The following is a 15,208-nucleotide window of genomic DNA, read 5'->3' on the forward strand; positions in this document are numbered from 1 at the left end:
TTATGTAAGTGGCGTTTAAGCCGTTGCGTAAGTTTTTAATTCCGCATGAGTTTCGTTCAGGATAAACTGCAGGTTTATATTAGTTATCTTCATGCATCTCTATCTACTCTAAACCATCGATAGAAAAAAGATGCAAGCAGGCAGATTTACCCAGAGAAAAGCATAAAAAGGCAGACGATGGTGATTGTTTCAGTATGTTACTTGTGTTATTTCCACAACAGAGAGTAGAGCATCTTTTAAAGATTTCCGAACGTTTGTTAACCAGATGCTAGTGCAATAACTCTTACTATCGATGGGGAGGGATCAGGGAAGGTAGGCTTGCCCCGGCTTTCCACACCAAACTGAAAATTGCAATTGTTATCTCAAATTCTGTTCGTCCTTCTTTCTGAAAATTGCACACTTAAAATAATTACCCTATTCTGGAATCTTTTTATCATCAAAGTTAAATTGAATGACTTAAAATTTTATTTCTCTAATTATATATTTAATTTATTATCCTATGCATTCATATTAAAGTTATTTTATTTTTAATTTTTATTAATTTTTTATGATAAAATTGAGATAACGAACCAGTAATTTGATTAATCTCTATAGTTTTATTTTAAAATTACTATCTTATGATATTAGTTGACCGATTTCATGGATTTTCACTTTTCTAGATAAGTTTGCTTTTAAGCCCGATAGGCGTTTGTATTTAAGAAAGAAAAATCAGAATTTTGGCGGGGAACATCAGTTTCACACGTGCTGACTGCAAGCTTCCTTGTCCTTCCATGTCTATTTCTCCCTTGCTCCTCCCTACCTTCTTCTCAACCCTTTTCCTCCTTAAACCCTAATTTTACCTTCGAGAGAGAATCAACCGGAGATAGCGAGATGGATTATCCAACAAATCCTCTTCTCTTCGAAAAACGGCCAATTTTCAAGAGTAAAGCTCCTGCAGTGAAGTGGTTCAAAGAATGGTACGTCGTCATATCTATAATCCCCCTTTTCTATCTATTTTGCTACTTTTTATAGCTTTTTCCTTCTATTATTTTTCTCTTCGATCCTGGATTACATATGGAGTTTCCTTTCTCTTGTAATTTTTTTTCTTTTTCTTTTTTAATCGAGGCTTCGGTTGTGATGGTCTAGGGTTCCTCAAGAGGTCGCCGCAACTGGTGGCAAATGCTATCTTTTTAAATGGGTCACTGGTACTATCTTCATCCTTTATAAATTTTTATGTTCTTTTTTCGGTGTTCGGTTAATTGATTCATCGTTCATTTGCTGTGTGTGTTGATCTTCCGTTACTGTGATCATCTTCTCTCTCTCTCTCTCTCTCTCTTTATGGAATTGGTATCTGAATATGCTTTTTTATTTTATTTGCCTTTGACCTCCCTGAATACCCCCGCGCTTTCTCAAAGGTTGTTGAGAAGAGTTTGAAAGATTTAATGTAAATACTGGATTTAAGTCCTGATCGAGTTTGGCTATATCTCCTTTTAAGTTTATTAATGTCTTCACCCAAATTTGTCATGAGTCACTGTTCGCTGTTCTTTCCTTTTTAGTGTTTTATGTTTTTCCACTCTCTATCATATTTACATTGTTTGCTTTCTGTGAGTTGTGGTCTCAGGTTTAAGTTTATAGCGCTGTCCAATGTGTGTATAATTTGGTGTTGTAAATAGATCCATTCTTAAGCAGAATCAGAAAGAAAGATGAATTGGTTATGTGATTAGAATGCTTTGTTAATCTCTAGGCTATAACTATGGAAAGAGATGGATTGGGAATTTGGTTCAATGACCATATCAGAGGTTTATTAGTTTGCGGTCTGGGGCAAAATTCTCACCAGGACTAAGACTTTGTGTGTGTGGATGTGTGATTAATTTTTTAAGAAAAAAGAAAGAACATGAAAAGGTTAATCTCAGGCAAGCTGTGAAGCTGTTGCTGACATTGATGAACTGTTCTTGCGTCTCTAATTTGATGTTGTCTGTTAAGATATGCATTCAAACCCTTTTTGTTTTCATATACAGAAATCTTGATATAGTCATCTAAACAAAATATGATTGAACTAACACATTACAATTATTTTATTCAGACGACATACTCAAGGCCCTGAAAGACAAACATAAAGATCCAGAGCCTGAAGAGCAGGAACCCGAGCCAACTACTGAGGTTCTTTTCCTCTGCAGTTATGAAAGCTGTGGGAAAACTTTTATTGATGCTGGGGCTTTGAGGAAGCACTCTCACATTCATGGTGAGAGACAATATGTCTGCACCTACGAAGGCTGTGGGAAGGTAAGCCTGACAACTATATCATTTCTGTGCAGTTCTTGATCAGTAGAGACGTGACGCTATGAATCTGCCCAGCTCAGAGGTATTTAGAAAGACAATTAGTGGTAAACAGGATATCATCATTTGTATGTTTGTACTTCTAATCATTTTTGAGAATAGGTAATTTCATAATCTTGTGTTTATTGAAAATTACACGTACATGGGGGAACACCAATTAATTTTTGTTTTTTATTTTTTCATTAAGACCATGGGCTCTCTCGGTGTATAGGAACTCTGGTTATTGCATGATTCAAAGGCATGAAACTGCCCACTTTTTTTGCTTTGCTCAGTTGTTCAATGCTGATTGCTGAATGAGCAGTGGAATACTGGAAAAAGGATGATTTTGATCACTGTATCATTTCAAGTATCTGAATATGTTAAGATGGTCAACTAAGAATATCAAGCAGTGTTTTTGTACTTTAATGTGGAAAATTCAATAATTTATATCCCCTTAGATCATTTACCTTCTTCACATGCGGTCATTGTGGGGGGGGGGGGGGGGCTTCTAGTTTTATCCCATAGGGTGGGATATTTTGCCTGTAAATACCATAGTGATTGGAGCAGGGATGGGGTTAGCCATAAAAATGCGGCCTTACTTGAGGTATATATAAGTATATGATTTATTTCACAGATATATCCCTTATCTTACTTTAAATGACAATATAAAGAGGCAACAAAATGAAATAATAAGATTGCAGGGGCCTTTTATGAGGGGCATTGATTGGGTGCTGTCTAGGATCGGTGAGGTTGTGGTGGGGTTTGCAAGAATTTACCTGGCTTCATGGGGGTGGGGGACAGGGTGAGACATCCAACTCTGTCGTGGCTTTTGAGTGAACGACTTTCTGGATAGGTTCATGGGCAGGGTTGGGTCTATCTGATCTGTTGCCATCCCTGCATCTCACTTCTCATCTGAAAATTCCATGTAAAAGTTCAATGTGGCTTTTATTCTTTGGCGATCTCCAGTTTTGAATTTCGGTCTGATGTTATGTCATGAGCACCTGGCCATGAAGTCTTCTGATCATCCTCTGCTTTTCTGTCACAGAAATTTTTGGATAGTTCAAAGCTAAAAAGACATCATCTGATTCACACAGGAGAGAGATCTTTCGTATGTCCTCATGAAGGTTGTGGGAAGGTAATAATTTCAGTGACTGTAAATTTTCCCAATGTTTTGTTGTGTTGGTTTTAAGAGCATGTTGTGAGTATTGGCTTTTCAGATGAAAGTAATAATTAGGCGTTACCCTACTACCATTATACTGTTTTATGATTTCAGTTAATTCATTTCTTGGAAGAAGAATCATTATACTGTTTCATGATTTCATTTAATTCATTTCTTGGGAGAAGAATCATTATACTGTTTTGTAATTTCAGTTAATTCACTTCTTGGGAGAAGTATCATTATACTGTTCTGTGATTTCAGTTAATTCATCTCTTGGGATAAGTATCATTATACTGTATTTTATGGGCCTTTCTCAAACATTGCTGGTGAATGTGGGTTATAAAATGCTCGCCTTTTGTTGTCTGTTTTAAGTAATCTCTGTCAATTATTGGAAAGAATTGTTATTTGATGAGAAAATAAAAAATATTTTCCTTTATGTTTTCTATATTGTGGTGCTGCAAGCTTCTTCATTCAATAGCTTGAACTGAAGGTTGGGTTTTTAATTTTAATTTGAAAAATTAATCGTGGTGGAATATGGAGTAGCTAAATTATTACAATTCATTGCAGTTCTTTTTCAAATTTATAAATTTCCGAAAAGTGTAGTGTAAGATTTTTCGGGTTACTGTTTTTGGTTAAATTATCTTAAAGAGGACTTCCTCTAAATTTGTACATAGATGCAATTGAAGCACCTAGTTATAGAAAGCTATTCGAACAGTTGACAGTCAATGAAGGTGACTCAAAGCCAGTGAACTTTGGCGTTCTTGATTCATCTGATTCTGGGCTCAAGTTTTTGTAGTTTTTTATCCTACGTAAAAGGACCATGGGTTCCCACTCCATGTGTTTATCAGGTATATGACATGCTGCGAATTTAAGATAAAGTACACAGTTTGGACTGGTTGAACTGGATGCCTTGAGATGCTATAAAATGGTGATTTCTTGAGATGCTCTGGATGATAAGGCTGGTTCTTTGTCCAGTTTGTGAACTTGCTTTAAAATTGGAGATCAGAACTTTTTCATGCCTTTTTGTTTTTGGAAGGTTTCAATGGAAATTAAAGCAGGACGGCATGCATCTGTGGCTGAAGGATCTAGGTTGGGGAGATCTTTTGGATTTTTCTTATTGCTTGATGAAGATGGTACAAGTGCTAGGAATGTGCTGAGCTGGGTATTTGGATTTTTGAGTTGACAGCAAATGGTAAAGTCACAAATTAGTGACTACCTGCATCAGTCTTTATTGTTCTTGGATGGCAAAACCCGGAGAAAAAATTGTGTCTGGTCAGCAGTGTTGCAGCAAACTATGGAAAAATGAAGATTTTGTACTTGAAACCTGAAAGGCTTGGAAGAGAAATGAAATGCCGAAAATGGCTTTCTTTTTTCTAGACGATGGAATGTCTCAATTGCAACCCTAAACAGATATTTAGGCTAAGACACGTCTTTTTGAGCTTGGACCTGTCAGCTTGCTTCTCTACATCTTTCTTTGACTTGATCATTATTGATTTTGTTCTTCGTGTAGTTCACCATATCCAACCTACCTTTATGTGTGTTAGAACTGTACCAGTCTTCACTTGCCAAGTCCTCAATAAAATTGGTTCTGATCATTGGCCGATTCAAATCAACACTCATCCGTCTGCTTGGGGCCGATCTCCGTTTCAATTCGAGAACTCTTGGATCCTTTCAGAATCCTTCATCTCCAATCTTTTGGATGGTGGCAAGAACTCTCTCAGCACCCTAACTTGGGTTGGGCGCTCCCCCTAAAACTCAAAGCTTTGAAGGTGAAGATCCGCCTATGGTCTCTCTATTAGCGCGCTGCTGTTGTTTCTCAGAAAAAATTGATTTGCCACCGCTTATCTGAGTTGGATCTCCTCAAAGAGCAAAGGTCCCTTTCTTCCCCTGATCTAATTCTCAAAAACAATTTAAATCTTGATTTATCAAATCTTCTTCAAAATGATACCTTGTACTGGAAACAACGAGCCAAATTTCGCTAGCTGGCCGAGAGGGATGGAAATACAAAAATTTTCCATGCAATTGTTTTGGCCAGAAGGAGGGCTAACCGTATCACATCTCTCTGTCATGGGGATCAGGTGATCACGGATAGACCCTCCATTGTTAACATTCTTGTGAAGTTCTTCACATATATTTATTCAGAGGAACGCTTCAACCGTCCTACGCTCTACCAGCTTGATTATAAACGTATTTCCTCTTCGGATGCGGACTTCCTGGAACGACTATTCAGTATTGAGGAAGTTGATCTTGTCTCTCTTGGCTTTTCGAATGATAAAGCTCCTGGTCCTGATGGCTTCAACGGTGAGTTCTATCACAAATTTTGGGAGGTTGTAAAAAATGATGTATATGCATTTGTTCAAAATTTTCATCAAGTAGGCATCACTCACAAAGCTGTGGGTGCTTCTTTCATTGCACTTATTCCAAAAAAAACAAACTTTGCCATGCCCCAAGACTACCGACCTAATAGCCTCACCACAAGTTTTTACAAAATCATTGGTCGAATTCTAGCCAATCGACTCAGATTTTTCCTTCCCAAAATCATCAACCCTAGTCAGTGTGCTTTTATTCGTGGTCGAAATATCCTTGATTCAGCCATGGCTGCACATGAACTCTTGGACTCTTTCAAAAAATCCAATATGCCCAGATTTGTCCTGAAACTTGATTTTGAAAAAGCTTTTGATCTTGTGAACTAGAAACTATTTGACCAACTTTTTGACAAAATGGGTTTTGGGATACGCTAGAAATTTTGGATGAGGAGCTACATCTCCAATGTGTCATACTCTGTCCTTGTTAATGGAAAACCTTGCGGTTATTTTAACGCCACAAGAGGCATTCAGCAAGGGGACCCCTTGTCTCCCTTCCTCTTCACTCTCATTGCAGAATACCTGGCATCCATGGTTTGTCTTGCAAAAAATTCCGATTGGCTAAGCCCCATCCCTGATGATCCCAGTCAAGATATTTCCCTGCTTCAATATGTTGATGACACTATTCTCTTTGGTGAAGGTACTTTAGAAGAAATCTCTCATATTAAGGTCCTGTTCAATTTATTTGAACTCTCCTCTGGTCAAAGGTAAGCTAGACAAAATCTTCAATTACTGGCTTTAATATTTATCCTAATGCCATGGCTCATTATTTGGGATGTAAAATTGCAATGTAATATTGCAACGCCTCCCTGTTCATATTTAGGCTTACCTTTGTCACCTACTTTGCCTTCCAAAAGCTCTTGGTATCCTGTTATTGAGCGTTTGGAGGGCTGCCTGGCGTCCTGGAGGAAGATTTTTATCTAAGGCTGGTAAATTGGTTGACTTATTAAGTCTTGCCTACACGGTATCCCTTCTTATTTCCTCTCCCTATATCGATGCCCTACTCTTGTCCGCAAAAGAATTAAACTACTCAAAAGGAGATTCCTGTGGGGAGGACCAAACGGCGAAAGGAAATATAACCTTGTGAAATAGGTTTGAGGTATGTAAATAAAAAATTCTTGGCGGACTCGGGATCTGTGATTCAACTACCAGAAATTCTGTAGTGTTATTTAAATGGATTTGGATGTTAAACTTATATCCGGAACTGATTTGGAGGAAATTGGTTGCTGCTAAAGCAAATAAATTATTGGGTTGGTGGACTGAGGGTGGGCGATGTAATAGGCTGTCCCCGGTGTGGAATTTTTTTGTAATATTGTTACCTGCTTTCAAAACGGCTGTAACATGTTATTCTGGCACGGGTATTGTAACATGATTTTGGTCAGTCTAGTGGACCGGCACCCACAGCATCAACATCAGCCACAACTTGATTTCTAACTTAGCGAGAAATATTGAAGCATCTAGCTCGGATGATCGAACTGATTCTGGAGAATGGAACTTAAATCTCCGAAGATCACTTTTGGATTCTGAGGCCTTGGTGGCATCCGATCTCATCACCATTCTTTCCTCGGTAAGTCTCAAAAATGTGCCTGATACTCTTATTTGGAAGCCGTGGACGCAAGGTAGTTTCTCAACTTCTTCTGCTGCCCCAGCCTTCCACAAACCAAACATCCTATTGCCATTGCATGAACCTTGCTTGTTCCCCCTCGTACTAAATTTTTTATTTGGTCTGCATGTAGGAATAAACTTCTTACATCAGATTCCCTAATCCGGAGAGGTACCCATGTCCCAGACCCTTTATGCCCCTTCTACCAAACTTCCCCAAAAACAGCTACCCATATCCTTTTACATTGCAATATATCCATTTTGTGTGGACCAGCCTCCTCAACAAAATCGGTCTCCGGTACTGCCTCTCTCAAAATCTCTCATCTACCATCCTTTCAGTTACTAATGTTAGCCTCCCAAAACTCGGAAAATTATTAATCTCTTGCTGTGTTGGGCATCTCATTTGGGCATTATGGAAAGAAAGGAATAATTGCAAATTCAATCTAAAATCTATTCCTGCAAATACATTGGTTGAAAAAAGTATTGGTCATGTCGTTGCATGGATCCTTCTACGTAAGGAATTCAGAAATCTAAATGGATCTGACTTTCGTGAGAACTGGAGGATAGTTGCTGGTATGTCTTATCCACCTCACCCCCTGATTATGGCAATTTGGTCTCCTCCCCAAATTGGCCACTATAAATTGAATTTTGACGGAAGTGCTTTTGGATGTTCGGGTCCAACGGGTTTTGGTGGCGTTGTTGATGATGGAAGCGGTGTTATTCTTTTTTCTTTTGCTGGCCCTATTGGAAATTCAGATTCAACCACTGCTGAACTTTCCATGTTACTAAATGAACTTTGGATTTTCAAAAGTCGTCTTATTGGGCCCCTTTGTATTGAAGGAGACTCAAAAATCGTCATCAATTGGTGTGCAAAGACAGAACGTCCTCCTTAGCGGCATTGGGACATGTTTTATGATATATGTAATTTAATCTCTTATTTAAATTGTAATTGGAAGTATATTCCTAGATCAATCTTTTAGCTGATGTTCAGGCTAAATTAGGCGTTTCACTCCAACTCCTTGTTGTGGAGGAAGGCCCTCTTTAGCAAGGTATTGTAATTTCCTTTTTCAATAGCTTATACATCTTCATTCAATAAAAAAAAAAAGAACTGTACCAGTCATCAAGCTGGAAAGGTGGCATATCTGCTTCACCATTGCTGAACAGTGATGATGATGTGCATACCGTCTTATCCTAGCATGTGTGGTTCAGCTTGTTCTTCCTCCCCACTTACGAGTTTATCATTTTTCTGTAGAAAGGACCAGGTGCAGTTGAACCTGTGTCAAAAGGCCACACGTGTCTATTTCTGACTATCAGTAGTAGTCTTATTGGACTTGCTACTTATCTTTTATCTCTTCTACTGCTTCATATTCTATAGCTAGGTTGTGCTTCTTGATAATGTGTCCTTTCTAAACTGCTGTTTCATATCCTGTGCCCACTTTGATTATTGTATTTCTTTAATGTAATGATTGGACCTATATCAAAGTTTCTGTGAGATCATGATTTGTAGAGGCCTGTACCTGTCTGTGAGATGGCATGTGCGCTGGCCCTGTCAGGTTCCTTTATTGTTGGAAACTCCTGTATGTTTCAGCTTTCCAGCTGGGAAAATTTGGCAAGAGTAGATAAATCATGCATAAATGTGGTCTTTCTTTGCAATAGATACTTCTATTTGCATAATATCAGTTTGTATTTGGTGTTTAATGCTTAAAATATTTGTTATCATTCTCATGTAATTCACTTCATATTTTTTAGAGTTGGCATTTGATTTGGCTGTTCTTGATTTTATTATATTTATGATGTTGCACAGTTTTCTATGGCATTATATTAACATCAAACATATATACTTTGAAATAGTTTTCTGAGATTGTCTTTGATGCCATGAAAATGCAGGCATTTTCTCTGGATTTCAACCTGAGAGCACATATGAAAACACATTCTCAAGAGAACTATCACATCTGCCCATTTGAAGATTGTAGAAAGAGATATGCCCATGAATACAAATTAAAAACTCACATCAAGACACACCATGAAAAGGTCAGTGTTTGACATTTTTCTGCTCTTGAGACTTATTTAACTGTCACACTTCTGCATCGTGATTCACAAACTGGTCTAAATGACTATCCATTCAGTTCTTTGGAGGAAAAAGCGACTTGTAACTGATGGCATAACATAATCTTTTACCTGTTGTCTGAGGGAAAGGACTGCATCTTTTTACCTGCGCACCCTTTTGCTGATTCCATCTGACGGATATATATTTTTAAATGTTGCTTAAAAACATTTGTGGTACCTAGGGTAGCGGTTTTTATGGGAAGTAATTAGTACATCATGTGTTTGGTTATAGAATTAATCAGATAATGAAAACTTTAGGAAACTTCTGAGCTGCTGCAGCTTTCTTGCCCAGCAGTTTAGCTGATACATCAACTTGATGGCTACTTCATTTGGGAAGAATTAAGCTATACTCAAAAAAGCTCATGCATTTTTTTTTTTTTTTTATGTTTTTGAATGTGACAGCACATCATGACAGAAACCATGAAAAACACACCACCATCAGAGAAGCCGCACTCAGCACAAAAGACTCCTGCTGTTTATGCTACACCAACGTCTGACCGGCCTTATGCCTGTCCATATGAGGGCTGTGGCAAATCCTACATCCATGAGTATAAGTTAAACCTCCATTTAAGAAGAGAGCATCCCGGTCATAATGCAGAAGAAAATGGGAAACCCACTCCACCTCCTCCTGATACAGATGAAGGCAGTGACCAAGATACCTTTGCTGGGGGGAAAGGTAGTAGTAGTGGGAAGAGCAAAAAAAGAGCGAAACCCAAAGCCCTAAGCAAGATAATGCCACCTTCTAAACTAGCACGGAGGAAGGGTTCCAGTTTGGCTCCAGCAAACTTGAATGTTACCAAGAAACAATGGCCTAGCAAAGTGGTGTATGAGGATGACAGTGAGGAAACAGAGGAAGATCGGGACAATGTTGAAGAAGACGGGTGGAGGTATGGGGACAATAATGATGATGATGAAGACACTGAGTATGAAGATTGAATTCCATGTAATTATAAGCCTATTGAGGCCAATTTTTTTCTTCTTTTTTTCTTTTACATAGTACAAGCACAGATATGTTCATTTTGTATTTATTTATTTATTTTTATAGGAAGAGATGATTGTTGCATAATCCATGGTTAAGCCCATGTGGTATATAATTTTTTTGTACCTTTAAAGGTTCTTTTGTTAGACTCGCGGGTCTGTTTCTACTTTTCATAATCATCTAAATTAGCTAATTGTGTGCACTCGTTGGTGTTTGCCCAGTTCAGGTGAAGTGATTTGGTAAAAAACTTGAAAAGCCTCAGTTAGGTCGGAGTGGTAGGAAGGATGAAAATCTCCCATCGGAAGAAGTATCATACTGTACAGATTATTTCCTATTTCGAGCATTGGTTTTGTCCAGTATTGGCTCCACTCCACACCCGAAAATCTGAGTTGTATTGGGGCCATTGGCCTTCCAAAAAAAAATCGACAATGACACCGTCTTATCCTAGCATGGAAGATAACCAGGAATCGTAGTTGCCAAAACCAAACTTGGGATGTTATTCTTGTGGGTTGATAAGCTCGCTGGACCAGAATTTCTAGGTTCAGTTCTCCTTGGGATTGACTAACATTCCAACAAATACACTTTATATTTGCAGATAAGAATGTTCTTTCTTGTCCATTTGGAGCCTCGAGATGGAAAAGGTCTTCGCGCAAAATTCAGCAACCACCGAAAGAGTAGCAAGTCGCTGAGCAATCTAAAATATAATAAATTAGAAATGGTTGCGACTGTTAAACTATCAGCAAAGTGCAGTGGGGCTCGGTGCTCAAGAATCCTGATGACAATGGAAAGTGATTTTGTGCAGTGCTTCCCTCAAATGGTGCTCCTTGCAATAATTGGGTGTCCTCCATCTACGTATGCCTACAGTGATGGACCCATCTGTTTTCAAAGAAAACGGCCACATTCGTGATAACCAAACAACAGAAAAGTGTTTGTTCAACGGAACCCTTTTTGTATTTACAAGCCAGAGAACAACTCGAAAGATAATTTAATCAAGGCTCACAGAAACAGAAAAAATAAAATAAAATCGAAAGAAGTCGTGGGCTGAGGAGCAGGGAGAGAAGAAAAGAGGGAATCGTCTTGTGCATTGAATCGAACGAGTGAAGCATCTCACATGTGGGTTTTCCGGGGCTGTCAGTGGGATGATCTCCATCATTGCAAACAAGTTTTTGAAGCTTCGTTTTCTTGCGTTCTCAGTGGGGCACTTCCAGTTTTGTCACCTTCTGCTTACCATGTTGAGGCTCTAACAAGCTTTCGAATTTTCAGTTTTGAGACGCGAGGGCCATTGGGAGACGCGTGTTGCTCTCTTCTTCTGCTCTGGGTTGGACCTAACCCATAATGAGCCGACCCTCATCTCCTCCCCTTTCTCACTGTGAGTGTTCGTGTGTTTTTGAGGGGAAGCATTCAAGAGGCTTAATGGAGCAACTTGTTTATTCATTGAAGAGTGATGGGTCAATCAGGAATTCGCTTAATGGTGATCATTTCATTCATTCTCATTTTAACAAACACTTTTGTGGACCAATTGGGTTCCTTATTACTGTCATAAGAAGAAAGAACGGTATAAGATTATGGTTTTCTAATTGATTGTGGCAGCATTATGCCTTCTTTGACCAAACGAAAGCCAAGCCCCCCAAAGGATCAGATAAACAATTCAAACTGGTTTTAACCAATGATTAACAGTTGCGTAGAAGATGAAAACAAAGGGTAAGGCGTTATTGCACAATTAGCAGAGGAAGAATTCATGCATCAGTAACTAACTATAAGTCAACTATGTTTAATTTAATCTTTGTATTGTCTTCGTTGTGTTCTTGGCTCGATCTATTCAGTATTTCTCTCTCAAAAGGAGAGAAATCAGTATTAATTACTGCCCTACACCCTTTTTAGGTTTCCAGAAACTGATATTTCATTCTAAGGGAGCTATCCTTATCCGTTAAGAAAGCAACAGTATTATTTTACTGCTCAAAATGTTTCAGAAAAAAACGAAAGAATAAGTCTTCCAAATGTCTCCATTTTCACTTGCCAAGAGGATTGTCTGTCCAAAGGAAATGCCTTCAGCGCATATTTGTGGATAACTTTCTGCTGAAGCTTACCCACTTTCTGTTAGTGCTTCCCAGTAAGACTCTAAAGCTCCATTTTTGAAGTCTAAAGACAAAAATTGGTGCGGATCTGAGAATTCTTTGAGGCCCTGTCTGAGCTTGGAGAAGGTGACAAAAACTCCTAATACATGCATCAGACAAGTTAATTTCGCCTTCCTTGATTAGACCATGCAAAGAATATGTACCGTTGATTCCATTCCCGTGAGTTCTGTGCTTCCATTGACAAGTTCACGGTGACAAACCATGTTTATTATCTTAAATCATGGGTTTGAAAATGAAAGTGAAAGCCACAAAAGGATGTGCTACCAATCCAATTATTAGGAAACCTATCGAGTTTGCTAAATTATTAAAACGCCAAACAGGTCAAAAGGGAACCAAATAATTCCTCCAAACTAAGGACACTTTTTTCTATTCTGCGGACGTAGTTTCTTATCTCATACTATCTTCCTGACAGAGTCTTTTTCTGTTCGTGCTCAAGAGTTGTTTCCGAGTTCAGTTTTTAGGAATTGAAGTGAGAAACTAAGAATCATGTTGAGTGGCTCTGAATCCTCTTTGGACCGTAGTTTCCCCTGCAATCATTTCTTCTGGTGACAAGCTGTGGCTGCTTCAAATAATGGACGCAGAGAACCACCCAGCTCTACGAAGCCTTCTGGAATCAAATCGTTCTGGACCAATCTTCTCCCCTCTTTGGAAAACATGTTTAGCATTAGTCATCATAAGATTCTGATGTCAAAAAGTTGGAACTGGTCATTCAGCCACCAGTAACTAGATGACTGAAATGCTCACTTATCACTTGATTCAGTAAGGATCTTTTTTGACATTTGAGGAGCAATTGAAATGTGAAGTCTTCCCTAGCATAGCCATTGCTTTGATCCTGACTCTTGACAATGTAGAACACTTGAAGTTCCTGCAACTTTTTCGAACTCTGCATCTGTATTGGTTCAATAACAGTACTACATGTTTGAACTACTTTCAGTAGGGCACTCATTTCTTGCTCCTAAAAGCAGAAAAAAATCAATGGAAACCTAACCCTATGGCAAGGGCCTTTCATGGGTCATTTCAAAAGGTTCTTTAGATGAGAAAGAGGAAAAGCCAAAAAAAATGAGAATTGGTTCTTTGCGTACGTATGGATGCTTTAGTACTGAACAAACAGATGCTGAAATATATTGGAGTCTATTCATGAGTGGAGATATCACAAACATTGTTAAAAAAATTATTTACCCATCTGTGATTTGCCACATTCAATCTTCAGCTGTCCAGCAATTCACTCAGGAAAGAGATGATTGTGGTGAATTGTGTGCTTTGTTAATGAGAAGTGATGAAGAGGCCTACAAAATCTTGAGCTTATCCTAGAGGGGGGGAAAATGTAAGCCTTAAAAGGGTTGAACAAATCCGGTGTCATCAAAGTGAAACTTTGGCCAAATAGATGCACTTCAAAACAGATTAGTTCTCAGTCAACACTAAACTAAGATAATGGACTAAATAACCCAATTAGCCTCACTTTTTCAGTATTATGCTACAAAAATCCATCCTCACCCTTGAGAAGGTCGGCCCTACTTTCGATCGATCATGTGGCCTCTGGTTGATCATCTACTCAAACCGTCGAATAACTATAAATTACCTTTTTTGTTGAAGAAGGATCACCGAGGGTTTGGTGCACCCTCTTCTGTATCTAACAACCAAGACAGTCTTTTTTTTTTTTTTAGTTCATCTGAAAGACTAGTTGGTTCCAAACTGACAGATCAATAACACCTCAAAGAGGACAAATTGACAATGAGTTTTGGAAAAAAATTTCTTCCATAGCACATCATCTCTGCTTCATTTTATTGTTAATCTAAGAGAAATGGTCATTGATTAGCCTCCAATATTACCAGCTTATGACTTGTGTATGAATCTGTTCATATACAAAAGCTCTTCTCATGAATATGGAGGTATTGTTGTCCGTGGGGTTACCTGCCACCATATTCTCTAATATGACTTTATCCTCAATAATTAATCTCCCCTTTGAAGCATAAAGGCACTCCATTTGATGCCACCACAAAGCAAAGAATATATTATTATTATTATTATTATTATTATTATTATTATTTTATTTTTTTTAAGAGAGAGAGAGAGAGAGAGAGAGAGAGAGAGAGAGAGTTCTTGTTTGCCCAGGAGGGATGCCTCTGACAGCCCAACAAATGTTAAAGCAAAAGGGTCTTTTACACTTTTATTATTCTGGTAGTATTCATTGGGTCCTAGTCTTACCCCATTCATCAACATTGGGTGGATTTGTTTCAAGTCAAAAGGGCATAAGATGTTGTTATTTTTGGGTGTGTTTGGGGGTAAGCAATGAGTGAGTGGCATCAGTAGGGATTTTATAGTGATGCCTCACATGGTCTAATAAGCTAGAAGAGAATTAACTTGGAATCATTCCCAATAGATGTTATGAAACCTCTCTTGCCCACCTAAGTAGTAGTGTAAACAGTCTAAAAGGTCCTAAATTTTTTAGGTTTTTCATTAAACTTGGATTATTCTCACAAGCTTCTTAGTTCAAAGGGGAAAAGAACAGTTTCAAAACAGAGGGGGTCATCTCAATGACCTTTGCTGTGCATTGGAGGTTCCTTCTTCA

General features: G+C 38.4%; 1 protein-coding gene across 1 annotated transcript; it reads left to right on the forward strand.

Annotated features, from left to right (window-relative positions):
• Positions 1 to 738: 738 nt before the first annotated feature.
• On the forward strand, positions 739 to 10,629 carry LOC137956631 (zinc finger transcription factor YY1-like). Its single transcript, XM_068804194.1, has 6 exons — positions 739 to 956; positions 1,126 to 1,184; positions 2,063 to 2,262; positions 3,341 to 3,430; positions 9,307 to 9,450; positions 9,928 to 10,629. The coding sequence occupies exons 1-6, from the start codon at positions 871 to 873 to the stop codon at positions 10,459 to 10,461; spliced, it is 1,113 nt and encodes a 370-aa protein (XP_068660295.1). The 5' UTR covers positions 739 to 870; the 3' UTR covers positions 10,462 to 10,629.
• The last annotated feature ends 4,579 nt before the right edge of the window (positions 10,630 to 15,208 follow it).

This window comes from Aristolochia californica, unplaced genomic scaffold (assembly GCF_029961685.1).
Source record: "Aristolochia californica isolate CCGP_79_NKW_82.1479 unplaced genomic scaffold, dmAriCali1.0.hap1 SCAF_2, whole genome shotgun sequence".
Lineage (NCBI taxonomy): Eukaryota > Viridiplantae > Streptophyta > Magnoliopsida > Piperales > Aristolochiaceae > Aristolochia > Aristolochia californica.